The sequence below is a fragment of the Andrena cerasifolii genome, chromosome 13, assembly GCF_050908995.1.
Source record: "Andrena cerasifolii isolate SP2316 chromosome 13, iyAndCera1_principal, whole genome shotgun sequence".
Lineage (NCBI taxonomy): Eukaryota > Metazoa > Arthropoda > Insecta > Hymenoptera > Andrenidae > Andrena > Andrena cerasifolii.
Window position 1 is genome coordinate 6,335,437 of NC_135130.1, and position 26,431 is coordinate 6,361,867.

Sequence of the window (26,431 nt, forward strand, 5' to 3'; positions counted from 1 at the left end):
AAAAATTAGTTTCTTTTGTGAAAATGGTAATTTTATCTAATATTTTTTTTTTCAAATTTTATATTTCAATTTACATTTCTAGAAAAAAAGCTACTATTACAATTACCACTCGAAAGTTATAAGATTCAAAGATACGAAAATGGTAACTCAGAAATGGCACAGGGGTGCTGTAAACCCCATGAGACCAATTTTGTGATTATAAGATGATTAGGTATGAGAGAGTAGGAATGCAGGTTGTTTTAACTTACTGCATTTTAATGCAAATGACCACAGCCACTCGCAATTAGAATTCACGAGGAGGATCGTAAATTGCTGGAAAAGTTACTCGTAAGAAATGGAAGCCCGATTTATGAAGAATTGCGCGTTTCCAAGCATTAATTCGCGAGGCAGAATAATAATTAGATCCTTTCGAGTAAACCATCTAATCAAGGAATATTAATTACGCGTTTGCGAAGCTAATTGTTCTATGAACGTGGGTAATTAACAGTTCGAAAATAGTACTGCATCGTGTAATAGGTTTTCTTAATGTTCGACACGACATGACCCATTTAAAGCTGCACGTCGATACTATCTTAATAGTTTTCGTTAATTCAAATTAACGAGTACATGTTCCAAGGAAATTATTCAGAAGTTCCTCTAAATCTTTTGATCGGTGCATTGGAATCAGTCAGAAATCACAAATTGTAATTTAAATCCCCGGATTATTAAATCTCAAATAATTCGTCAAATGAATCGAAAGATTTTAATAACCACGTGTTGGGATTCAATTTATTAATTTACAAGTTTTTATAATTAATATTATACACGTTGCAGCTAATTAAACATATCTGTTGTTGTCGACTATGTGTGCTTACATTTCCAGCTGTTTTAAAGTAATTAAAACGCACGTTCACTTTTCACTCAAAAGAAACTACCATGGATTACAAAAATCTTACAAAAGCCAACCCACAACGGATTATTTTCATTCAAGAAAAATTTAATATCTGCGGAACAATATTCGAACACATTTATTAAAGCCTTTCTCCAACAAACCACGTGCTTCATTTCCCTAAGCACATTAAATTCATTCTTAAAATTTCAGAAACACACTATATGGCACCCCAAAAGTGACTAAAAATCAAAATCATATTTCACACCGAAAGGGGTTCAATACTCTTCTGATATTTCAACACCAATGCAAGCTTTCAAATAATATAAAAAAATGTTATATAATTTATCAATATAATTTACAAAAAAACAAATTACCTTTCCATCCACTAGACTCGCACTAGTCACAAACTACATATTACGATGAACTTTGGGTCTTCCACGCAACGAGATAAACTTCCTTTCGCACTTAGCAATCAACAGTAAGGAAACAATAGAAAAGTCACTTTTTGGGGGATAATTGAAGAACTTCGCGGTTCGATAACAAAATACTAATGGTCAATAAACGGGCAACGAAAGGTGGACGCAAGAAGAACCTTCTCCTTCCGCTGCTGTTGGAAAACTCATGGTGCACGCTCGACGCTGCCATGACTACCCTTACCCCCACCACCACGATGGAAGTTAATCGTGGTGGAGAAACCCCTCGTGTCGTATCTAGCTGTACGGGGTGATCTAAGGAAGGGATCGAAGGTTTCAGGGCATGAACACCCCGACGAACCTTAAGGGGGTATACCCGTTTGAACCCTAGGAAAATGTGTACATTTTGTGGATTTTTTTACAAGTCAACGGCTTGATGAAGATTTCCCGTTTTTTTTACTATTTTTACGTAGTATTATGAACTACTTAAAAAAAAAGTTTCAATTAAAAAACTATTGTTTTTCGGAAGTTATGCATACATATCCGAAAGTCTCTCGATTTTAGGCGGCTAATTTTAGGAGGCCGAAAAGAGGCGATGTTTGTGAATTTTCTTTGAAAAAGCAGAAGCACATATTTTTACAGAACTTTTTGCAATTAAAAGAGCAACATTTAAAGAACATTTCGCAATTTTTTGTTGTAGAAAAATATTTATGTTTATAATAAAAATACAACGACATCCAAGAAGCCTTTTTAAAAACGGTGAGTAAGATATCTCGAAAACTACTGCACCAATCATTCTGAAATTTTGTGGGCTTATTTTTTATATAAAAGTCTACTGACGGAGGGATTTTTTTCTATTTATTGAAACTATACATTGCAAAAAAAATCCTTCTGTCATTCAGTAGATTTTTATATAAAAAATAAGTCCACAAAATTTTAGAGAGTTTTTAAAACAGCCTCTTGGATGTCGTTGTATTTTTTATTATAAACGTAAATATTTTTCTACAAAAAAATTACCAAATGTTCTTTAAATGTTGCTCCTTTAAATGCAAAAAGTTCGGTAAAAATATATGCCTCCGCTTTTTTTAAAAAAAATCGCCTCTTTTCGGCCTCCTGACTAGCTATAAACCCATAAAGAACTTGTGATTTCAGTGAATATTCATAAAGAATCTTTTTAATAAAAAGTGGACCACCACTTTTTGATGCTCCATAACGTTACCGTAATTATTGTAATTAAGCAGTAGTAACTTTAGAAACTTGCAATAGCGCCAAGAGAATTCTCAGTGCATCAATTGTGTGTAATAAAAAAAAGTTAGTAGATAAATTAATGCAAAATCAAATTTCAAAAATTTGTCATGACGTTAGACACTATCAAAGGTCTGTGAAGTTGGCACCCCTAAGTGCAAATTTGTATGAAATAGAAATAGTCATCATTTGTCCACATTTATCCGACCAAAGTTTTCATTTGTCCACCCCTCAAAAAATATTTCTTACCAAATTCAAAAAACATTTTTCATTGATTTTTAAGTGGAATATGATTGCCCACGTTTGTCCACCCATAATTTTCATTTGCCAATGAAAAATGTCATGGATGTGTTAATGGCAATTTTTTTAATTTGGTCACAACTTTTTTTCGAAGGGTGAAAAAATGTTTATTTTATTCTATTTTATAAAAATTTGCACTTGGGGGTGCCAACTTCACAGACTTCACTGTCAATAGACAGAGATTAGAAATTAAGAAAAAGTACCCTTCATTCTACTCGATTTTGGCAAAATAGTAGACGATTTACATATAACTGAAATTCTTGAAACGTATTTTTTTTATCAATGAAAAGTGAGTTTTAAAATTATTCTATTTATCGGCGGGGGAGATGAAAAGGCACGTTAGACTGAAATAGGTCACTTTAGGAAAAAGTGAGTAGGTTGAGTCCGCATTGGTCCCACTTTCTCCAAAAATGACCCTCTTATAGGCGAGAAATTAAACTGTGCGATGAACATCCAACCGAGGAGCATGCAGCTGAGAACGACGGCACGAGAGTGAAAACTAGTTCCACTTTCGTCTGAATTTTTCCACGGTAAATCGAAGGTCGTCAGTGTTTCAGATGACTCATGGCCTTTCGAAGAGCCACAGTGAGACAAATACGTGCATAAAATTATTAGATGCTACGGTGAAAACCATACAACAAGAACGAATCGAAAAGTAAACCTGAAATCGCCGTCTTAGTAAAAATGAAATTTGAAAAAAAAAATGGCCAACCAATCCTACGCTTTTGAAACTTAAAACTCGTTTCTTAGCACACCATCAAGAAAATAATCGATCGATTAACGATAAACAGTGCACTGCACGTCGAACACGGGGTCCATTTTGACCCACAATATTAAGTCGGTCAAAAAAATTCCTCATTTTTTTTAAAAAAAATTCAAAAACTAGTTTTACACGTAAACTCAAACCCTTTAATATGCACTGTATTTAAATTGAATTTTTATATATTCACCATGTCCCATTTACCTATAAAGTCAACTTTCAAATTTAATTTTGCGCGTGTGAAGCTGAAAAAAAAATGGCACTCGCGCATTGAAATTATCGAAAACGAGGGGAGTTTTTTTACCAACTAACCAGAGCTTCCACATTCCATTTCCGAGAATATAATACGCCGCTAGTCAACGTCGCGGGTCAGAATTGACCCGGCGTCCGCCGCGCGAGGTATGGAATTTGCATACCGGCCAAGTAAAGATCGAAATGCATTTCTCGCGGCGGAGAGGCCGAATACCATCGGATCCATCGGCAGTTAATTATAGTGACAAGGTTTGCGACAAAAACGGAAGATGCCTTGGCGGGAATGTCTACCGGTTTTTCGAGGAGTACCATAAAAGTACAAAGCCCCGCGGTGTGACCTGCATCTGGTTAGTGACGAAGAAAATCTGAGCACCTTTGCGAGACCTTGTCCCGCTGCGATCGTAAAACTCGATGCAATTCCCGCGGTGCATTCCTTGTGTAATTTCGAATAAAAAGAATTTGGCGGGAAAATGGCCCTTGTAGCTTGAATACCCAAACCATTGGCAACTCTGCGACACAAATAAGTGATTCGAGGTGCAACGAGCTCAGAAGATGATTCCTATTTTCGAAAATGACAGACAAGTGTAAAATTATTATTTTTTTTTTTCATTTTTTTACGGTGGCGATTTTGAAAAATGATGGAAACTGGCGTTTTCTTTGTTAGGTACAGCGTCGCGCAGTAACGATCAATTAGGGGATGAGCTTGTACTGTTCAATCAATTGATTAGCATAATTAGAGGGAAGCATGGCGTTGAAGTTGATCGAGACGCCTTTGATACCCCGCCAAATTACACGTCTGCCCCGGGAAGAGCCGTAGCCGAGCAAACGAACTCGCTAATCAAGCAGATTCAGAGGAGATAATAACAGAAGAGGAATCCATCTGGGTCACGAATTGATTTCACATCTGTCGAGCGAGACGGGCAATGTAATGAATTGTTTATTAACGGCAGGCTACCGCAACGGCACAGACAAGCGCCTGCGTCTCGCCGCCACTTCGCTCGCTGGACGCTGTAATTAAAGCTCCAGCGATAACGAAGCAGAGAATACGATACGGTGGATTCTTTCAGCCTTCGAATATACTCCCGGCAGTTTTACGCTCGAGTGTAATTACTCCTGTGCAGGGTGTTTCTAAAGTGGTGGCAGAAATTTCGCAGGTGCGGAGGTGTGCTAAGTAATGGTGAGAATTGTGGGAGGATTTGTTATTAAAAATTAATGGAAAAAAAAATCCAAATGTACAAATTTCAGGTGTATCGAATCGCTAGTTTCGTAAGGGGTTATACCTAGTCAGGCGGCCGAAAGAGGCGAATATTTGTGATTTTTTTTTGAAGAAGCGGAAGCGTATAATTTTACAAAACTTTTTGCGTTTAAAAGAGCAACATTTAAAGAACATTTGGTAATTTTTTCGTGGAAAAATATTTACGTTTATAATAAAATAACAAGCGACATCCAAGAAGCATTTTTAAAAATTTGCTTTTGCGGTGAGCATTGTCATTCGGAATCAGATTATCTGAAATCAAAAAACAAAAAAGATTTCGGTAGTATATTAATGTATCCTCAGGTTGACGGAGAGAATTTTCCGAAATATTAAGTTAAAACAAAATGGCGGCTATTTAAAGTTGAAATCCTGATTTTTTCGGAGGATTCCTGAGGATTTCAACTTTAAATAGCCGCCATTTTGTTTTAACTTAATATTTCGGAAAATTCTCTCCGTCAACCTGAGGATACATTAATATACTAACGAAATCTTTTTTGTTTTTTGATTTTAGATAATCTGGTTACGAATGGCAATGCTCACCGCGAAAGCAAATTTTTAAAAATGCTTCTTGGATGTCGCTTGTTATTTTATTATAAACGTAAATATTTTTGTATGAAAAAATTACCAAATGTTCTTTAAATGTTGCTCTTTTAAACGCAAAAAGTTTTGTAAAATTATACGCTTCCGCTTTTTCAAAAAAAAATCACAAACATTCGCCTCTCTTCGGCCGCCTGACTAGGTATAACCCCTTAACTAAAAATTCACAAATTTTGCTGTGTTTTTAGCTCCAAAAATAGGACTCCTCTTTAAAGGGACTAGGCAGTCAAATCGCTCGAAAATCAAGTATTTTTTGCGAATTAATTCCAAGCAGATGAATACATATCGTGACTAGTATAAACTGTAAAAAAAATCCAAGGAAATCGCTATATATTTATTTTTAAACTCAGTATCAGTTCAAAATCAAAGGCACTTTTCCTAAACACTGTAAAATATATATGTATAAAGAAAAATATTTGTTTACTCTACGTGATAGTAATAAACATTGTGCAAAAGGAAAAGTCCGTGTTTGCTTTCATCTCCTTATAATTAATTCGCAAAAAGTACTTGATTTTTCAACAATGCCTCGATACTAGACCGCTTGCTAAACCTCGAAACTAGTCATCTCTATTCTCAGACTTCGTTCTGCAGAGTTATTTTGCTAAGCGTGCGAATTTAGTGACTTCACTATTGCATAACAAAACTGAACACCTCGAATTTAGTAAATAGAACAGGCGTTGGAAAATATTCAACGTCTTTCCAGCCATTCTGCATACACATTGCATTCGTACTAGTCATTCTTCAGCACTGCCACTGACCTAGAATACACCAGTGATTTCAATCGACTTACAAAAAAGTCGAAAAGATTTAACCCACGGTTTCCCAACCTTATTTCAGGATATACTTCTATCTTAATAATTAAAATAAATTCGTGCGAAAAACCGCCGACTGAAAATAACCGTGGCGACCCCACAGAAAACACTTGACAACCCACAGGTTGGGAATCACTGATTTAATCCTTCTACAGAATTTGTAAAGTTAGACCGATAAGTAAATTTATTTCAAATTGACCCAATATCATGTATTTACAAAAACCGAGCATAGAAAAATAAAACTCAGTTCATTTCATTATTAGGATTTAATATTTGAAGAACTTATTAAATTTCTACAATAAAAAAATTAAAAATAAAATTTTAAAAAAGTATTATTTATTATATAAAATTTTTAAAAAGTATTATATAGTTATTTAAAGAAGTGGAGGAGTTTCAGTGCAAACAATACATTAGTAAATGAGAATCGAAGATTTGTGACTCGATTTTGGGTCAAATGACCGATGGAAATGACCATGCCAGCCAAATCTTGCAAGCAAATCTTGTCCTTTGTGCAATCACAGTGTCCAATCTTCAAGAGCCTGCTTCAACCCCTGGGTTCTAATAAAGGAATCCATATCTCTCAGATTTTAGGCCCAATGCTAGATTTACAAAGGGAACGAAGTCGATATCCGATACTTGGTTAATGTCCCCATTGTAAGTTCCATCTGATAAAACCGAGCAAGCTGTCCAGCTACCGCGAGGCTCACGCTTCGCCGGCGTTTTCATCCGCGTGAACGCGGCGTGTCCGCCGTTTCGATTCCCAAGACAAGGTGAAACACTCGGGTCTCACCTCTCTCGGTCGAGACTACTGTGAAAACGTATTGGATTTCTATTTCCTGCACGCAGGAGAACGCACGCACGTGAAGAGTGCTCGCCCCCTGTTCCAGCCTCGAGAGGGAAATCATGAGAACGACACAGGATCGTTGGGAGGACGTGCAAAAGGCTCCCATGGTCTCCCATGCACGATTCCCTGGCACTTCCTGGGCCATTTTCAGCCCCATTATAGCTACACGACGCTTTCGCATAAAAAGTTATGCGAGATCAAAAGCACCACCAAATTTCGATCGTTTTTAAATTACTCTGTGCGTACCCAAACGAAAAATTCTGATTCCAATGAAACTCCGTCTGAATGCAGAGTAGGTATGCAAAGAGCAATTTTTTTACGCTGAAATTCACTCTGAAGGGGTATCAGCCCTTAAAGTTATGGCGGTTTTTCGTTTTTTTTTTTTAGTAGAATTCTATTTTCGCTTTTTTAGTAGAACTCCATTTTTTTGTTTTTTAGTAAAACTCCATTTCCCCTTCTTTTTTAGCAGAACTCCATTTTTCCTTTTTTTAGTAGAAATCCATTTTTCGTTTTTAGTAGAACTCTATTTTTTGTTTCTTAGTAGAATTCTATTTTTCTTTTTTTTTTAGTAGAACTTCATTTTTTCTTTTTTAGTAGAACTCCATTTCTTCCTTTTTTAGTAGAACTCCATTTTTTCCTTTTTTAATAGAAATCCATTTTTCGTTTTTTAGTAGAACTCTATTTTCGTTTTTTAGTAGAACTCTATTTTCGTTTTTTAGTAGAATTCTATTTTTCTTTTTTTTAGTAGAACTTCATTTTTTCTTTTTTAGTAGAACTTCATTTTTCCTTTTTTTTGGTAGAAATCCATATTTCCTTTTTTAATAGAAATCCATTTTTCGTTTTTCAGTAGAACTCCATTTTTCCTTTTTTTTAGTAGAAATCCATTTTTCCTTTTTCAGTTGAAATCCATTTTTCGTTTTTAGTAGAACTCTATTTTGCGTTTTTTAGTAGAACTCCATTTTCCTTTTGGTAATACGATACAGCACAGTTTCCCAACCACTTTTGAGTCGCGAGCCCCTTTTATAATATTTACATAACCTACAACTCCCCCTGCCCACATAAAGTAAGCAAAATTTAATGAGATAAAGAAAACACAGTAAAAATAGGTATTTCAGAATATAATTCCACCTTAATAATATTACTAAAAAAAACAGTGTCAATCCCCAGAAAACACTTCGCGACCCCCAGGTTGGGAGTCACTGTGATAGAGTATAAAAAGCTGAAAAATGATTATACTTAAAATTTTCTTCTATTCCGCACTGTTTCAAAGTTATTTTAAGGAAACGAAGGCAGGCGTTCATCCACGTGAAAAAAACATCCCCCTTCTTCAGCTGCAATGTGAATGATTTAATACACATTCGGGGGGTGGTATTGAAAATGCAGTAGCAATAAAAAATTGACGCCAAAACGGGCACAATGGGAACACAAAATGGTTTGAAAGCGAGGGGGACATATTTATGGCAAATCGATGGGGTATCGAATAAGCTCGGCGAGACATTCGATGTAACGAGATACGAAACCGTAGTTTACCCGATCTGTTTGAAATTTTCTCGCCGGCATCGCGCGGTGGGATTTTACGTGCGCACGGGGAGAAAGTTTTCCACCGGAGGATAATGCATTAGATGGCAGATTCCGGTTACTCACTTAATTGTACGTGTCGCTTTCACACTTCTCGCCTGCATTAACAACTTCTTCCTCGCGTACGCGGAGCAATTGTCCCCTGGACCGTTCCAACACCGTTTTGGTGCCATTTGTTCGTTCGTTATCAGCCTTCGTACCCAATTAGCTGGCCTGAAGCATTGTGCGAGCGAACTTATGTGTTTCAAAGTGATTCTCAAAACAGGAAAATATTCTACCAATTTCGTACGAGTATCCTAACCATTCAACAATTATTTTTAAGTCATACCATTCGACGAAACATCCTCTTCACAGAATTACTTCTTCAGGCAGCCTCGAACCATTATTTTATATTGCAGTAAACGATTACTGGTTCACTTTTTACTTTAAAGGACAACATACGCTTGGGACTAGAAAAACTACTTAGGGTGAACTTTGACAATTTTTTAATTTAAAAATCTTGATGTTCATCTTAAAATGCATAGTTTAATGGAACATTGAGAAAATTTCATTCGAAAGCTAAGAAGACTGAATATGGATATGCGAAATATTTAGTATAGATTTATCCGAAATAAAAAAAAAATTATCTTAAAATATATAATAGAATCTACTTAGGGGAACGATTCAGTAAGAGGTTGGAACAGATTTTTTACAGAACTATTGTGTTCTTTTTAAACGTGATGGTTCATTTTTTAGCAATTAAGAAAGTTGATTGCTGCCATTTTGTGAAATTTAGATTCTGCGACAAAAACTACTTAAGTAGTTCTGGGGAAATATTGGTTACCATTTTTTTTGAAATACCATTCTGAGAAAAACGTTATTACATATTCACTCCTCCTACTTTCCGAATTAAATGTAGGGGAGGCCGGGGCTAAAAGTTCCGATTTCGATAAAACATAAAAAATGACTGGAAAATAATGTAGTTATTCTCTTCACTATTGACTAATTTCTTGTTAAATTTATTATATCTTCTGATTTCAAGCTTGTGTTTAATATATTGTAATAGGTTTCCCATAGAAAGTAACTTATTTGCGGCTGATCGAAGCGGAACTTCTTACCCCTATATGGGGCAAGTTGTTATCGCATTGGGGTAAGTTGTTACTATGATATAAGAGTTGCCTTTTAATGAAATATTTCATTTTCTAATTAAATAAAGCAGAATTTTATTAATAATGGTTATTTATGAAGGTTCGGACCAACAAAAATGTATTATCTTTAAAAGAAAACCAAAAGCGACAGTTTTTATTTATCTTTACGCATATCTTCGATCGAAGTCGTGTCCCTTTCCGCCTTTCATACATATGTTCGCATCTTAAAGCACAGCGGAAACAATTTATACATTTGCGGCAGGTCTGTGAAGATAGCACCCCCAAATTCGAATTTTTGGAAAAACTAAACGGCATTCGTTTGTCCATCGTTTGCCCACGTTTGCCCATCAAAAATTTTCGTTTGACTACCCTCCAAAAAAGAGTTATGAACATAATAAAAAAATTTGTCTTCATCACCCACGATGAATGCATTTCAATTTTTTAAAAGAAGGATACGAATATACCCGACCTGGCCACGTTTGCCCACTCTCAGATTTCATTTGCCCACCCTCCAGAATTTAAATAAAAAATAAAAACCTCGAAAAGAAGGGTACAGGTGAAGCGATCGCGTTAAAGTTCGATTTTTCTAGAAAATATTATCAAAATCGTTCTTTCAACGATGCAGTCCGTTAGTTTAGATGTAGAAGAGATTTGCCCATGCATTAATTTCGTATGCCCACCCTCCAGAATCGAATTATTAATAAAGATAGCCAAGAAGTGCGGTGCCCGTTGAAGCGATCGCGTTAAAGTTCGATTTTTCTGGAAAATATTATCGAAATCGTTCTTTCAACGATGCAGTCCGTTAGTTTAGATGTAGAAGAGATTTGCCCATGCATTAATTTCGTATGCCCACCCTCCAGAATCGAATTATTAATAAAGACAGCCAAGAAGTGCGGTGCCCGTTGAAGCGATCGCGTTAAAGTTCGATTTTTCTGGAAAATATTATCAAAATCGTTCTTTCAACGATGCAGTCCGTTAGTTTAGATGTAGAAGAGATTTGCCCATGCATTAATTTCGTATGCCCACCCTCCAGAATCGAATTATTAATAAAGACAGCCAAGAAGTGCGGTACCCGTTGAACCGAATACCTTTCCGTTAGTTTTTTTTTCCGAATGAATTATCAAAATGGATTGTTCTTACCGTAAAGGTTAAAGGTGTTTGGTGACATGTTATCCACTTCAATTTGTATCGCTCATCGAATACTTCACACTTTTCACACATCTGCAGCATGTGCAGAATAACACCAGAGTGGTTTTCTAGTCATTTTTCACTAATTACCGCAATGATATCGCGCAACGGAAAATAATATAATGTCACAGTCACTTCACAAACCGTAAATGAACGCACGATCTCGCAAGAGTTGCGCCCGAACTCTGTAGACCGACTGACTTTCGTGCGTCGTTGGAAACAATTCGAGAGTGTCGCAGACATCTGTTTACGTTTCGGCACGTTCGATGACGACACGCAGCGCTGCTACCCTAACTAAAGGGGCGCAGCGCCGAGTGCCACTGCCGAAACGTAAACAGATGCCTGGCGATACTCTCGAATTATTTCCAACGACGCACTTCTTGGCTATCTTTGTTAATAATTCGATTCTGGAGGGTGGGCATACGAAATTAATGCATGGGCAAATCTCTTCTACATCTAAACTAACGGACTGCATCGTTGAAAGAACGATTTTGATAATATTTTCGAGAATAATCGAACTTTAACGCGATCGCTTCACCTGTACCCTTCTTTTCGAGGTTTTTATTTTTTATTTAAATTCTGGAGGGTGGGCAAATGAAATCTGAGAGTGGGCAAACGTGGCCAGGTCGGGTACATTCGTATCCTTCTTTTAAAAAATTGAAAGGCATTCATCGTGGGTGATGAAGACAAATTTTTTATTTTATTCATAACTTTTTTTGTAGGGTGGGCAAAAAAAAAATTTTATGGACAAACGTGGGCAAACGAAGGACAAACGAATGCCGTTGAGTTTTTTTTAAAAAATCGAATTTGGGGGTGCTATCTTCACAGACCTATTTGCGGCGGGGTAATTTTTTACGGTACCAACGTGCCCCAAGTCACGGTAACAACTAGCCCCTACCGACGCATGTTGCAATTTCAAAGATTATTCTGCTTATACATGTATTCAAACGATAAACACTATTACACCATGCTCTTAAATGTCATTTGATCCATAAGGACGATTCAATCTATAATATCTACGTTAAATAATTGAAATAGACCAAAAAGTAATGATAGAAAAATTTTTACTTATCTGGTACGCGACTAATAGGTCCTTGCTTACAACCACACAATTCGCTGTCGCGGACGCTATTAAAGTGGGGGACAGAGTGGCGTGATCAACTCACGCGGAAAAAATAATTTAAAGTACAACGCTCTTTTTATTTTGAAGATAGAGCCGTCGGAACAACTTACCCCCGGAACTTTTAGCCCCGGTCTCCCCTACACAATTGTTACATTAAAGTATGTATTTTACGATGCATATAAAGATTCCTAAATTAAACAATATTTTCAATGAAAAAAAAATTGTTAAAGTTCATCCTAGTTTTTCTAGTCCTAGGTGTATGTAGCCCCTTAAGTATTTTAAATATTGAATTAGGGTAAACTGCACTAATTTTGGCACTGCATTAATCATTGGCACTCCTGATTAAAAAGCCAAAAATTAAGAAGTACGAGCTTAGAAAGTACTTTTTTACAATTTCTTATTTTTCTTTCACTACAACACTGCTCAGCCCAGTAGTTGAACTACGCATTTTACATCTGGCAACACCGCAAAGTGTGAAAAAGGGCTGAGTTCTAGGCGTTATCTTAAAATTCTGATAAGGGGTAGGAAACTATATTTTGTCGCTTTATAACTCAGTAATGGATTGAAATATACATTTACTAAGTATTGCAGGTGTTTAATAGTGAATGAAATAGTCTGTTTAACTTCATTCTTCACTACATCTGTTTTTCTACATAACCTCAAATTTTAGAGTGCCAATGCTTGTACGCCTGTTTTTGTTTCTCATTGAATATTTTTAAAAGGAAACTCTAAATAGGTAGTCAAGATGTTTTATTTTAATGAGAAATCCACAATCACTGATAATAACAGAAGAGTAACACCATATAAAAGCTTCATAAACAAAATACAGACATTCCAATTGACATTTCCGCTTAGGGGTCGTCCTTAAATTACGTAAGAGTAATTTTAGCGAATTCTTACCCCATCACTCCCACGGTATAAGAATTCCTAAGATTTGATATTCCAACCCCCTCCTTACGTAATATTTTTTACATTTAATGATATTTCAACCCCCTCCTTACGTAATATTTTTTACACTTAATGATATTTCAACCCCCTCCTTACGTAATATTTTTTACACTTAATGATATTCCAACCCCCTCCTTACGTAATATTTTTTACACTTAATGATATTCCAACCCCCTCCTTACGTAATATTTTTTACACTTAATGATATTCCAACCCCCTCCTTACGTAATATTTTTTACACTTAATGATATTTCAACCCCCTCCTTACGTAATATTTTTTACACCTATTTTTTTCAGTTATTAACATTCTTTTAAAGCTTTATATAATTCATTGAACTCGGTTTCGGGTAAACTAAAACTACTTTTCCGGAACGCTAATGATAGAATTTGTATTTATTGAAAATTAGATTAAAAAAATATTACGTAAGACGCTACCTAACCCCCCCATGTAAGAAAACGTAAGAAATTCGCGACCCGCGCCCTCCCAAAAAGCCTTACGTAATTTAAGGATAACCCCTTAGGGTGCCAATCATTATACAATTCACCCTAAATAAATTTAGTAATACAGGGTGGGTCATAAATCACAGAAGCATTGAAAAAGGTAATAAAATCTTTGTGCCTTTCTAATTTTCATTTTTTTCCCCATCGTTCCCCCAAACGAATTACAAATACAATCCAAAGGAACACAGCTCCAATGTGCCACAAATTAAACTCGAAATAAGCCTCGCGCTCTGCGCTTGAAACCCAACTCCAGCCCGTGGACAAGATGATTGCTTAACCAGAAGCAACCCAGTTGTCGCAGACTTTGTATCGTTTAACTCCTCTCTTTGCTTAGAAGATGGAATAAGGTTACTCCTTTCAAATGATTCTCGAAGGAATAAACAACGTCGCCCAGCGAGTAGTTTTATTATCCAGCGTATTGTGCACCGAGCGCGTGCTAATTACAATATCGCTGGTTTCTAAGCGATGACAAGCCAGAAGCACGCTTCGGGAGGCTGAAATTGTATACGGGCCGAAGGATGGAACGCGGTTCAGGGAGAATAATACGAGGGAATGGAGGCGAAGCGACGTCTGCGTTGCCCCGTGGTCCATAACTGAAACCAGTCTAGACGGCAGGAAAAAACAGGTGGATACGTTAGCTGGACATGCCTCGAGAGAGAGGATCCCTGCCAGTTTTCTTCCGCGGTTGGATGAATGAGGAGGAAAAAGTATCCTGGATCTCGCCGCCCGTCTAAGAATAGCGGCGTTAAACTTTTCTTTTTCTACGCGGGGCCGTTCCAGGATCGATTCGAGTCCTTTACACGTGTAAAAATATATCTATTTTAGAGGCCTGCGTGCCGTTAAATGGCACTTTCGGGGGAACCGATGCACCGGGCGGGAAAAAGGTACGCGGCACATGTGGACCGCAGGTTTTGGTTGGCGGACGCCACAGCTGGGCATTATTCGAAGACATTTTGGCTCGAATAAAATTTTTATTAGTATAAATTTTAGTTCGATTACAATTTTATTAGAATAAATTTTGGTTCGATTAAATTTTTACTAGTATAAGTTTTAGTTCAAATAAATTTTTACTAGTATAAACTTTGGTTCGATTACAATTTTATTAGTATAAATTTTGGTTCGAATAAATTTTAGTCCGATTACAATTTTATTAGAATAAATTTTGGTTCGATTAAAATTTTATTAGTATAAATTTTAGTTCGAATAAATTTTTACTAGTATAAACTTTGGTTCGATTTCAATTTTATTAGTATAAATTTTGGTTCGAATAAATTTTTATTAGTATAAATTTTAGTTCGATTACAATTTTATTAGAGTAAATTTTTATTAGTATAAATTTTAGTTCGATTACAATTTTATTAGAGTAAATTTTTATTAGTATAAATTTTAGTTCGATTACAATTTTATTAGAGTAATTTTTTATTAGTATAAATTTTAGTTCGATTACAATTTTATTAGAGTAAATTTTGGTTCGATTAAATTTGGTTCGAATAAATTTTTAATAGTATAAGTTTTAGTTCGAATAAATTTTTAATAGTATAAATTTTGGTTCGATTACAATTTTATTAGAATAAATTTTGGTTCGATTAAAATTTTACTAGTATAAATTTTAGTTCGAATAAATTTTTATTAGTATAAACTTTGGTTCGATTTCAATTTTATTAGTATAAATTTTAGTTCGAATAAATTTTTACTAGTATAAACTTTGGTTCGATTTCAATTTTATTAGTATAAATTTTGGTTCGAATAAATTTTTATTAGTATAAATTTTAGTTCGATTACAATTTTATTAGAGTAAATTTTTATTAGTATAAATTTTAGTTCGATTACAATTTTATTAGAGTAAATTTTTATTAGTATAAATTTTAGTTCGATTACAATTTTATTAGAGTAATTTTTTATTAGTATAAATTTTAGTTCGATTACAATTTTATTAGAGTAAATTTTGGTTCGATTAAATTTGGTTCGAATAAATTTTTAATAGTATAAGTTTTAGTTCGAATAAATTTTTATTAGTATAAATTTTGGTTCGATTACAATTTTATTAGAATAAATTTTGGTTCGATTAAATTTTTACTAGTATAAATTTTAGTTCGAATAAATTTTTACTAGTATAAAATGTGGTTCGATTCAACTTTTACTAGTATAAATTTTGGTTCGAATAAATTTTTATTAGTATAAATTGTGGTTCGATTCAAATTTTTACTAGTATAAATTTTGTGCAACGATCTCATAGCAAGCAGCAGCGGTTGATACGATACTGCAAAAGCAATAATAGCGATCAGATGTGATAATGGTAATATAGGTACATAGTTGGACGTAAGGGTACCAGTAACAGCAATAATTGTAGCGATTGGAATAACAGTACAGAGGATAATAACGATAGTAATAGAAACAACGACATTGCTACTATCAGCGATGGCGGTAGAAATAATAATAATGCGAACATTGTGGGGGATGCTTCGGAAGTGTAGGTACGAATTTAATTGGATAATGGAGCTCATAGAAACGTCGATAAAGAAGAGGGTCTGAATAAACTAATTGTTCTTAAAATGTTTGCATTTTCATTCTCTCCTAAATAATCATATAATCATTTTTAGGAGAAAAAGGAACCTGCAGACGTGAATATTTTTCCAAAATTTGTTTACAGTTGTTTGGTTAATCAAAACACAACTATCCCCCACCCAGGCCAACTGAAGACTCAAATTTAAATTTTCGCCTATATGGTACGATTATATAATCATTTTTAGAAGAAAAAGGAACCTGCAGACGTGAATATTTTTCCAAAATTTGTTTACAGTTGTGTTTGATTAATCAAAAGACAACTATCCCCCACCCAGGCCAACTGAAGACTCAAATTTAAATTTTCGCCTATGTAGTACCGCTCCGCCCTACTATACAATCATATGTTCACGCAAAGAAAATAAGAAAGAATATACGGTTCTACTTAATTAATAATACAGTTGCAGGAGCCAGCAAAAAAGCCGGCCATAAATACAGGACTCTCCAAACACTCCAACACGTACCGCCGTACATTAATTTTCCATCTCAGTCCCTACTATCACCCCGCATACATCAAACTGAACGAACCTTACTATATAACACCTAGACCAGCACAGCAGAATTTAGGACTCCCGCAGGATTTCGAAACCTGACCAAAATAATAAATTACAATATTCAACTCCACCGAAATCCAAGTTCCCAAATTCCTCACAATTTCACCCGCCATTTCCCAACGAACTTAGAAATAAAAAATCCAAATATCGAGGGGATGGGTACGTCACACCCCTCGCGACCAAAAAACATACCCAACCCGAAAAATTCCGATTTCAACGAAACCCCGTGCGAATAAAGCGTATTGGACTATGCAAATAGCAATTTTTATTCCCCGTGAAAATTCACTCTGAAAGGGTGAAATCACCCCTCAAAAGTTATCACGTTGCTTCCCTTTTTTAATATAACGTTGCAAGGGTGCTGCAAAAAACTAAAAAAAAAAACCTTAAATCCAAGAATTATTCAGTTTTCCATCACAGTGTTGCCCAACCTTTGTCGAGTCGCGATCCCCTTTCATAATATTCAAATAACCTGCAACCTCCCCTCTCCCCAAATAAAGTAAAACAAATTTAATAAGCCGAAGAAAACGCATTAAAAATTGCTATTTCGAAATATAATTCTAAGTTAATAATATTAAAAAAAGAATCCCAGAAGACGCTTCGCGACCCACAAGTTGAGAATCACTGCTCTGTCACATCTTCAAAAGAAGACTAAAGTTACATTAAAAAACAAAGAAAAAAAAAGCGATGACTTTAAATCAGAGATGAGCAAAAAATTATTCGAAATAAAAATTTCGCACAGAAATTTAAGGGTGCTTTTAAAAGCTGTCAGAATAAATTTCAGCAGAGAATAAAATCCCTCCTCGGCTATTCCAATATTCTCTGCACTCGCATAAAATTTCATTGAAATCAGAATTTTCGAAATTTCCAAACTCCCTTGTTAACCGGTCCACTTATTCGATCCCCATTACCGATTCAAAATGCCGCCCTTCGATTGGCCGCGCAGTTCTATAAATTGCGGCGGGGATGGGGTGGGGCGGGGGGGGGGGGTCTGGCGGAAATAGAAATATCGCGGTGTTTTAAGGAAAGGAACCGCCGGCCGCGGGAATAAATTCAGCACAAAGTCATAAAGGGTGTACCGTGCCCGTGTAGTTATATTCTTGGAATACGATTTTGGCATAAGACGGCCATAAAACCGCGCGGGCCCCGACTGTCTAGACTCGAGGCTTGTCGCGTGAATAGTGCATACGTGCTTCTTCGATCGATCTTACTGTGCACGGGGTCCGATAAACTCCGCTTTTCACCGCGGCGACATCCGCGAATGGACAGGTCAACGGCCGCGGGCGCGTAATTGAGAAACGCTCGGTTAATAATTAGCGGCCGATCTGGCAATGGGGATTGGGAAGAAACGTGCCATTTGTAACGCTCCGCTGCCAGCTTTTATTCTAGCCGGGCTAATCTAGCGCGCTGTACGCGGCCACACTTGCCCGTGCAAAAGATTTTTCTATACGTTTTCTAATTGGCCACTGCCCCGCGCGATCTGTTACTGTTGCGGAGCTGCTTGCAATCACTGTCACTCTGTTTCTGCGCGGTTTATATATTTCTAGCTTCTTGGCAAGCTTTGCGGAGTTGTTTTGTTTATAAGTTTCGTGGTGGGTGAAAAATTAGGGATGTGGAAACTGTATTTGTGGGAGTGATTATTGTAGCAGAAATTAAAGCGCAGCGTTGATTTTAATGCTAGTATTAAGCGCCACGAAAATTTGGATATTGCTTTGCATTCTGTTTCACTATTAGATTTATGCAAAAATTTTGTTGACTTCGGTTATTAAATCAAGATATTCCACTTACAAAGCAGAATCAGCGCTTCGAGTTTCGAGAATTTCGAGTTGCATAAGTTTCGAGAATTTGAAAATTTTAGTTCGAACCCATCACTACTGTTTGCAATCTGCATCAGCTATAGGTCACCGATGCTCGATACGGCGTGCCTGAAAGGATCGTTGACACGAATTTCAGTGAAGCTGTATTTATATTTAATAATGTTATGTCAGTGTTGTTCTTACTTTGGTGGAAAAGCAAATGTATCATGCGCGCTGGGGGGAATTTATTAATATAGCCGGTTATTTCAGCGAAGCGTCCGTCAACCTTGCTTCGTTTATTTACTATATTCGACTATTTTTAACTGCGCGTTACAGCACCCTCCGCTCGGTATATGAACCACCGCTTCGTTTCGTTCGTTGATATCGTGGAAATTAGTGAAAAGACCAAAAGGGATACGCGACCGCTCGGTTAACGTTCAAGAGACCTTTCTAAGCAAAAGCAATAATTGAATCAGCATTCGATTAATGAAACACCCTATAGTGCATTGTCCTTGTGGAATTTTGTGGGAAATACTTTGCAACAATTTCACAAAATATAAATGACGGAATTGAAACTGTTAATACGCAAACCGTTGCGATACTCTGCTATACAAATTCAATTATAAGATCAACTTACACAATTAATTATTACCATTGGGTTATGGTTTGGTAAAGTGACAATAATTATGCAGTACCTAAATCTTCTACAAAATTCAACCATCACGCGATAATACCCCACAGTAATAATCAAGTGAACGGTAATAGAAAATCAACTTAAATGTCGCTGGAGTAAATGAGCGGCCATTAGAACTGTAAATTCAGCGAAGTGTGTATAAAGGGACAAATCCGTAGAACCGTTATTCCCAAACAAGTAGAAACGTCCTACGAGTCCGCTCGTCCGACTTTTGTTATGGTCAGTTCTTTGTTGCACGGCTCCGCGGGGACACTTTCCAAACATCATATTTCGCAGGCAAAACGTTCCTGCCCGCTGGGAATTCAATTACGCGCAAGACAATGAATCAATTTCGAAGGTCAACAGTAGTACAACTTTTAAGAGAATGTTTGAAAGGGAGCAAACGCGTCCCGGAATCCATCGTTTATTATTGAAACTCATTAAGCCGCCACGAAGGCCTGAAAAAACTTGCTCGCGCCGTGACTGAAAAGCCAACGTTCGAAATTTGAATATTCCTCGACGGAGCCAGGCAGGCCGAAATAATGAGATCGTTAGGAGTAAACTAGATAATTAACGACTATTAATTACACGCTTCCAAGCCTAATACTTCGACACGCGTACGTCACTCGCTATTAAAAAATTACGTGGCGTAAAAATACACCCCTGGTTAGAGTTCCAAGCTATTCCGTTATAAATCACACGAGAATTTCCCCGAAAAATGTTACACGACGCGAATAGAGCTATGCGCGTTACTCGCGTAACCCTTCCCCCCCCCCCCCCCCTTACTGTTTACTCCGTGCTTTTACTCCGATACCTGTTTCGAACGGATTACATTCGGAAACGCCACCGCCGTTAAATAGCCGATATCTGTCGTATCGACGCTGGGGGAAAAATCAGTCGCTGTGCGATTTGAAAATCTGCTTACCCTACGGACATCCGCCACGAGGATTTCCCAAGTCACCGACCTGCGTTACACTGGATCATCTTCGGCCTGGAACAGCAAGAAAGCGTTTTTCCTTTCACACGCGGCACGGGCTCACGGGACCCCACTCGGACGGGAGCACAATTCTCGGGGACGAATTTCTTGCCGGCTACGCGAAAGGGAAATTCGTGTGTAAAAATAACACTGGCGATAGACCGAGAGGCGCACAGAGAAAGGAGATCTGCCTCCTACCGTTGTCGTTCGAAAACTCATGGTGCCAGCCTGATGCGGTCGTGTGCTTCTCCCTCCCCACTCCGGCGGAGTTAATCGTGGTGGAGAAACCCCTCGTGTTGTTCGCATTTCGAGCTCGGCTCTGCCTCTGCACACGGATACACGTGTAGACGTACACCGACGCTCAAAACTTGGGTACACGTGTCAAGTAGGAAAGACGTTCTTAAATTTCACGCCTGTGAGGTGGGATCGATACTTCCCCCCCCCCCAGGTTTCGCGTTTTCGAATTTATACGTGCGCCTGAGTGGTAAATAAATATATATCTACATTTGTAGTAAGACTAGCGCTACCCGGTTTCACCCGGGAATTATTTATGATGTTTGAAAAATAAAAAACCCTAAACAAAAAAAATAAATAGATTATAATGTAAGAAAGAAGGACAAACAAACAGACGTTTCACTTTTATATATTAGTAAGGATAAGATTGATAAAAATCCTTGAGTTTTTTTATATTACATATTTTTCACTATCTTATTGTAATTTTAAGTAATTTTTTTAAATGAGGTATGCCAATTTATTGCATGGCATTGATGTTAGATGTTATTCTCCGTCCGTTTCCTTCGTCTAGCATTAAATTTAAGCTTCGTGCGAGCACATAAAATCTGAGTATTACTGCGTCTACAACTTTTGATGGGTAGTGTATGCAGGTGTAAAAGCCACCGTAATCGTGATACCGTTCGCGAACTGTGTGTACGAACTTAGACGCGAATTTAGAGCCGGTGCTCTAAATTTTTCTAGAGAAAATCTGCCTTCGTTGCACGGTAAATAAATAAACGCACAGTGGTGTTTAATTGCTGCCACTGAACGCGTAACGTCGCCATCACTGAACGTGATATTTAATCGCGAGTATCACGCAAGGTATCGATATCGATGGAAACATCGATACCGAGCAAAAATGTCCTCCGCTTGAAATAACCTCAATTTAAACGCATTGCATGATCAACAAATAAAAATACTTCTACATTTACTTATTTTTCTGCCTAAATCGATATCCACCAAACACGAGGGTTCGTAATTCCGTGTACTCTAAATACACACTAAAAAGTTCACTACATCTCCCCAACTAATTCTTCATGACTTTCTAAATGTTTATCACTACCATGTCCCCTTCTTTCTCGTTAATCAAAATTTCTCAAACGAGCATGTAATTAACAGCAACGGATTTTCTTATAGAATTGAGATCTAACCTGCAAGGAGGTTTGCGCGGGAAAGTGCACAACAATGGCTCACATCAGTTTCGATGAAGCTTGTATCGATTTCGTTCTCGATATAAGTAACATGTTAAATTTAGAGCGACTTGCAGATATCGTTAAGGATCGCTGAAGCACGCTATGCAGGGTTATCGAAAAATTCACGGAGGTTATTGCTGAGCCGGCAAGGAGTCGAGATTAACGATAAGGCGTATATACACGACGTATATAAAGCACACCCTATTGCGTTACTCGGGCGTACATGCACAGTGCTGCAACTGCGCCGGTTATCTATATAATTCGATCTAAGTAATCGCGATTTCATTCTGTTTCCCTCGGATAGAATCGAGTCTGCCCGGCGTAGTTAAGAGAGACCAGTTACTGTAATAAATCAGATCCTTCACGCTTCCATCCTAACCCCACGCAAGTGACAGTCGAAAAATTTATTTTCGATGCACTCCTAAGATATCGATATAATTGAATCCGATGCAATTGTGTGGTTCGCTTAAAAACGAAATGGTGGGATGCTAATATAATTACAACGATACTGCGATACACGTATGTACGAAATGATTCTTGAGGTGACGTACGATTTCGCGTCTCCCGTCATGCCTGCCTTTCTTTCGCAATGAAAAGAACCTTTATATCGCTCCCCCACCCTTCGGGCACCCTCGCTGCCCTTCGATACACGCGACTTGTTCTACACCACACACTTCCATGAATAAGTAACACGACAGACGAGGAGACTCTATTAGAATAGTAGGCGGGACCTTAGGGCGCCTCACGCAACACTTCTGCGCACACACTTGCCTGCTTGCAGTATTAAAATCTACCAACAGGAAGCGTATACGAGAACTGCAAATCATTCGCAGACGAACTGCAGCCGATTAAATGCAAGTAATTCTGCTCGTTATTAGAAACGCTTATCATCTCCGAAAATATTCCCTTCGAAGAAAAATAAATTAATGATTGGGGTTTTTCATATTTTTAACTTCTATTTCCTTGTTTTTTTTTTTGTTGAAAATAAATATATTGGTTTAAAAGGATTATGCGTTTTCTAGTTTATGCTTGAATATTTGTGAAGAATCGACGAACCTAAAAATTGGTGACTTAATGTAATTGGTTAGATTGTAATGAAGCGCTATAACCGATGCTCCTAAGGCGAACTTCCGGTTTCCTGGATCATGCGACACACGTAGAGGAAGCTTTTTAACATTCCCCTAGCTCCGCAAGCAATAGCACATGTATTTAATGATACTGAGTATAAACACGTGATTAAACTTATCAATTCACTTATCGACTTACATCGATGCCGGAATTGCATTAAATTTATTGATCCTCACAGTATAACGATGCGTAGATACATAGAAAAATGAAAGCGAGGGGCGAGCGGAAGTAATGGCAATTGTACGCCCATGAAAGTTCTTAGAACGGGGACAAAAGAAAACGGAAGGATAATTTTCAATCAGTCATTATATTATTAATAGCCTGGTAAATTGTTCTTAAATATTGCAGCATATATGGTTTAATTAATTATAGTTGACTCCTTGTGCAAAAATAAATCAAGAGTGTAGAATAAAGTTTTTGTATACAAGACTTCATTTACGAGAAAATCGATTTTGAAAATCCATCGAGCATGCTTATATTTGGTTAAAAATTCGTTCCATTTTCAAATCGATCTTCTCGAGAACAACGCCCTCTTTGAACGAAGTTATTGTATGATTTTTATTTATTTCTGCGCAAGGATTCATTTTATTCGGGGTTGTACCATATTCCCTAACAAATTCTATTAATTCTCCAAACTCCATTTTGTCTAAAACGGAGGCTTATTTCTAAAACTTTACTCTATGTTTCCGATTTGTTTTTACGCAAGAAAAGGCTCGTGTTTGGTTATACCCGTGCACTTCCCCTTCCAAGAGAAGAGAATTAAGAAAACCTCTAGTAGCAACTAACTAGTAAAATATTAATTTTACCTGAATCAAATGTGTGCTAAAAGATGCCAACGTTCCCCGAGCTTACTGTCCTATTAATCGCCCTTAAATAGATAAATAAATCACTCACTATTAAAAACGCAACAACCGTGCTTTAAAATCGGGCGTGACCGTAGCCACTTCCGGTTCCGCGGCGCTGCAGTCGCGTTTGGCGCTACTAACATCCGGCCACGTTAAAATAGCTTGTTTAGATGAGATTTCGGTCGGGCCGTTTTATCCAATAATTAAATACTGCAACTTGCGAATTGGTTCGCACTTAAATGTACGCAGGATAGCGTATAACTTGCAAGGGGCAAAGGACAGAACAAACAATGGATTACTGGTCGATTTGTTTGCTGTTGATCTCGCTGTTCGGTACGATATTACGAACTGGTGGCGTCGAGCTAACCTTCGAACTTCCCGACAATGCGAAACAGTGTTTCTTTCAGGAGATCGAGAAGAATGTCACCGCGATGCTCGAGTTTCAGGTTTGTAAACCGTGTATCCTCTAACGCAACGCTCATTTCATCAACGTGGACTCACAAAACCGTATTCACCAATCCCTTGAACTCGCCAGAACTTAATAGCCATCGGCCACGTTCGCAGTTCTCGAAGCTTCGTCGTTGACACTTAAATATGCCGAAAAACTCCATCGACACCAGGAGGTTTAATAACCGAAATAAATATTCCCCAGGTCGTCACGGGCGGACAATACGACGTGGACGTGACTCTGGAAGCCCCGAACAAGCAGATCATCTATAGGCAGATAAAAATGCAATTCGATTCGTATCAGTTCACAGCACCTCTGTCGGGGGCGTACCAAGCTTGTTTCAGTAACGAGTTCTCCACGTTCTCGCACAAGCTAGTCTACATGGATTTCAGAGTGGGCGAGCAGCTGCCGCTCGCTGGTCTCGGCGAGCACGTCACTGTTATGACCCAGGTGACTGCGTAGGGGACGTAGCGCGTCGGCGCCGAATGTACATCTCGAGAATAAGAGCGGTTCTTTTCAGATGGAGTCTTCTGCGGACGAGGTGCACAAGAACCTGAACAAAATTCTAGACTACCAGACGCACCATCGGTTAAGAGAAGCGCAAGGCCGCAAGCGCGCGGAAGATCTGAACGAACGTGTGCTCGTTTGGTCTATCACGGAGACGCTCACGATTCTAATCATTTCCGTGGGACAAGTTTTCATCTTGAAGACCTTCTTCACGGAAAGGAAGCCATAACGCATCCGTTAGTGCATTTCGAAATGGACGATGTTCCCTTTGCCCGCGATAAAACAACTGGTCCGTCTGAGCGAAGCAAAGACAGTGTCGCATTGAACAAATTCTAACTATCAGCCATGGTACTCTTTGTGCCCGTCAGATTCTGGGCGTCGAGAGGCAACTTGGCGAACGGACGGTGGATAGTAAGAGGAACTCAGTTTCCGCGTGTATGAAGAATGTTGTGCATGCGCGTTCATGTGTGTATCATTTGAATATTAAGTTATACCGAAGATAGGACTTTTGAATATGGGTACCTGGACTGTTAAGTCCCTTTCTCGTGGTAAACAATTAAGTTGTAATTATACTTCGGGCGTACCGGAAGCTGCCGGGAATCCGTATTTCCTACGGCGAATGTGTAACATAATAAATTAAAATATTTGCGCATTTGATTGTTACTTTCTGTAACTTCGTTATCCTTTTATCCACTCGAATGTACAAATTGCAAATTATTAAACTGCTTGCTAAGTAAGAAGAAGGGACTAGTTTCTTATCCCCGGGTTGATAAAATAATGGAGAAACGTATTTTAAATGCAATGGGTATTATTATTTAGGCGGGTAGTATAATTATGTTCAGTATTGAGCCCTGAAACCAACTCTGATTCATCCTCTAATAAATCGAAAGGAGTTCGATTTAATTCGGTTAATATTCTTGCTATAAATTCGTATTAGTATGCAGGGGCGTATCTAGGGTGGGGCAAGTAGGGCTCGTGCCCTGGGCGCCAATGCCGGGGGCGCAAAAAAGCCGAAAGAAGTAGTGTTACTTGAATAAATTTATTTGGATAGTAAATGTTAGTAGTTTACGCTTCTTTACGCATGCCTCTTTCGAGAAGCATCGAAAAAAATTTGTTGCACTTTTCGGCTTCATTTGCCTCCAACTTTCGTCTCTTCCGCCCTTCAGCTCCACTTTCTTTAAATAGATTATCTAAATTCTAAATAAAATGTTTTGTGTGATGAACACTTTTGAAAAAGAAGTAGAACAGAAAAGGTGGAATTGGAATGATATTTAGTGGGGGGGGGGGGGCGTAAATTCTTCGCTTGCCCTAGGCACTGTTTACACTAAATACGCCACTGATAGTATAAAAATAAATTTAATATAATATTGAAATTTATGTAAATGTAAAACTGAATACCTCTCAATTAATAAAGTTACTGAAAAGATGATTAAAAATAAACTTAGAATAGCCCGTAATATTGAATGATTAGAATTCGAAGCTCACCCTTATTTTGAGGGCACAATTATTTTCGCACCTTAAGTGGGTACACCCAAAAAATCTGAAGAAATGATGGGGTGCTTATTCAAGTCTATACTTTAATATACCATCGTTCTTTGAGTCAAATGTTTAAAGGATTAATTAGGAAAAATAAAAATTCGGAGGGAAGTTTACGAAAAGAGGCAA

General features: G+C 37.5%; 2 protein-coding genes across 3 annotated transcripts in view; one reads left to right on the forward strand and one right to left on the reverse strand.

Moving 5' to 3' along the window:
- The window catches only part of LOC143375912 (uncharacterized), a 72,054-nt gene extending 51,481 nt beyond the window's left edge, over positions 1-20,573 (reverse strand). Inside the window, exon 1 of one of the 2 annotated variants that reach the window (XM_076825545.1) lies at positions 20,322-20,573. The gene's annotated coding sequence lies outside the window, so the exon portion shown is untranslated. Of the gene's footprint in view, positions 1-1,245; positions 1,266-20,321 lie in introns of those variants that run through there. The other variant, XM_076825546.1, reaches the window with a different exon arrangement.
- A 3,384-nt stretch (positions 20,574-23,957) lies between these two features.
- On the forward strand, positions 23,958-25,509 carry LOC143375740 (transmembrane emp24 domain-containing protein 7). Its single transcript, XM_076825147.1, has 3 exons — positions 23,958-24,257; positions 24,464-24,709; positions 24,780-25,509. The coding sequence occupies exons 1-3, from the start codon at positions 24,102-24,104 to the stop codon at positions 24,993-24,995; spliced, it is 618 nt and encodes a 205-aa protein (XP_076681262.1). The 5' UTR covers positions 23,958-24,101; the 3' UTR covers positions 24,996-25,509.
- Positions 25,510-26,431: the final 922 nt, after the last annotated feature.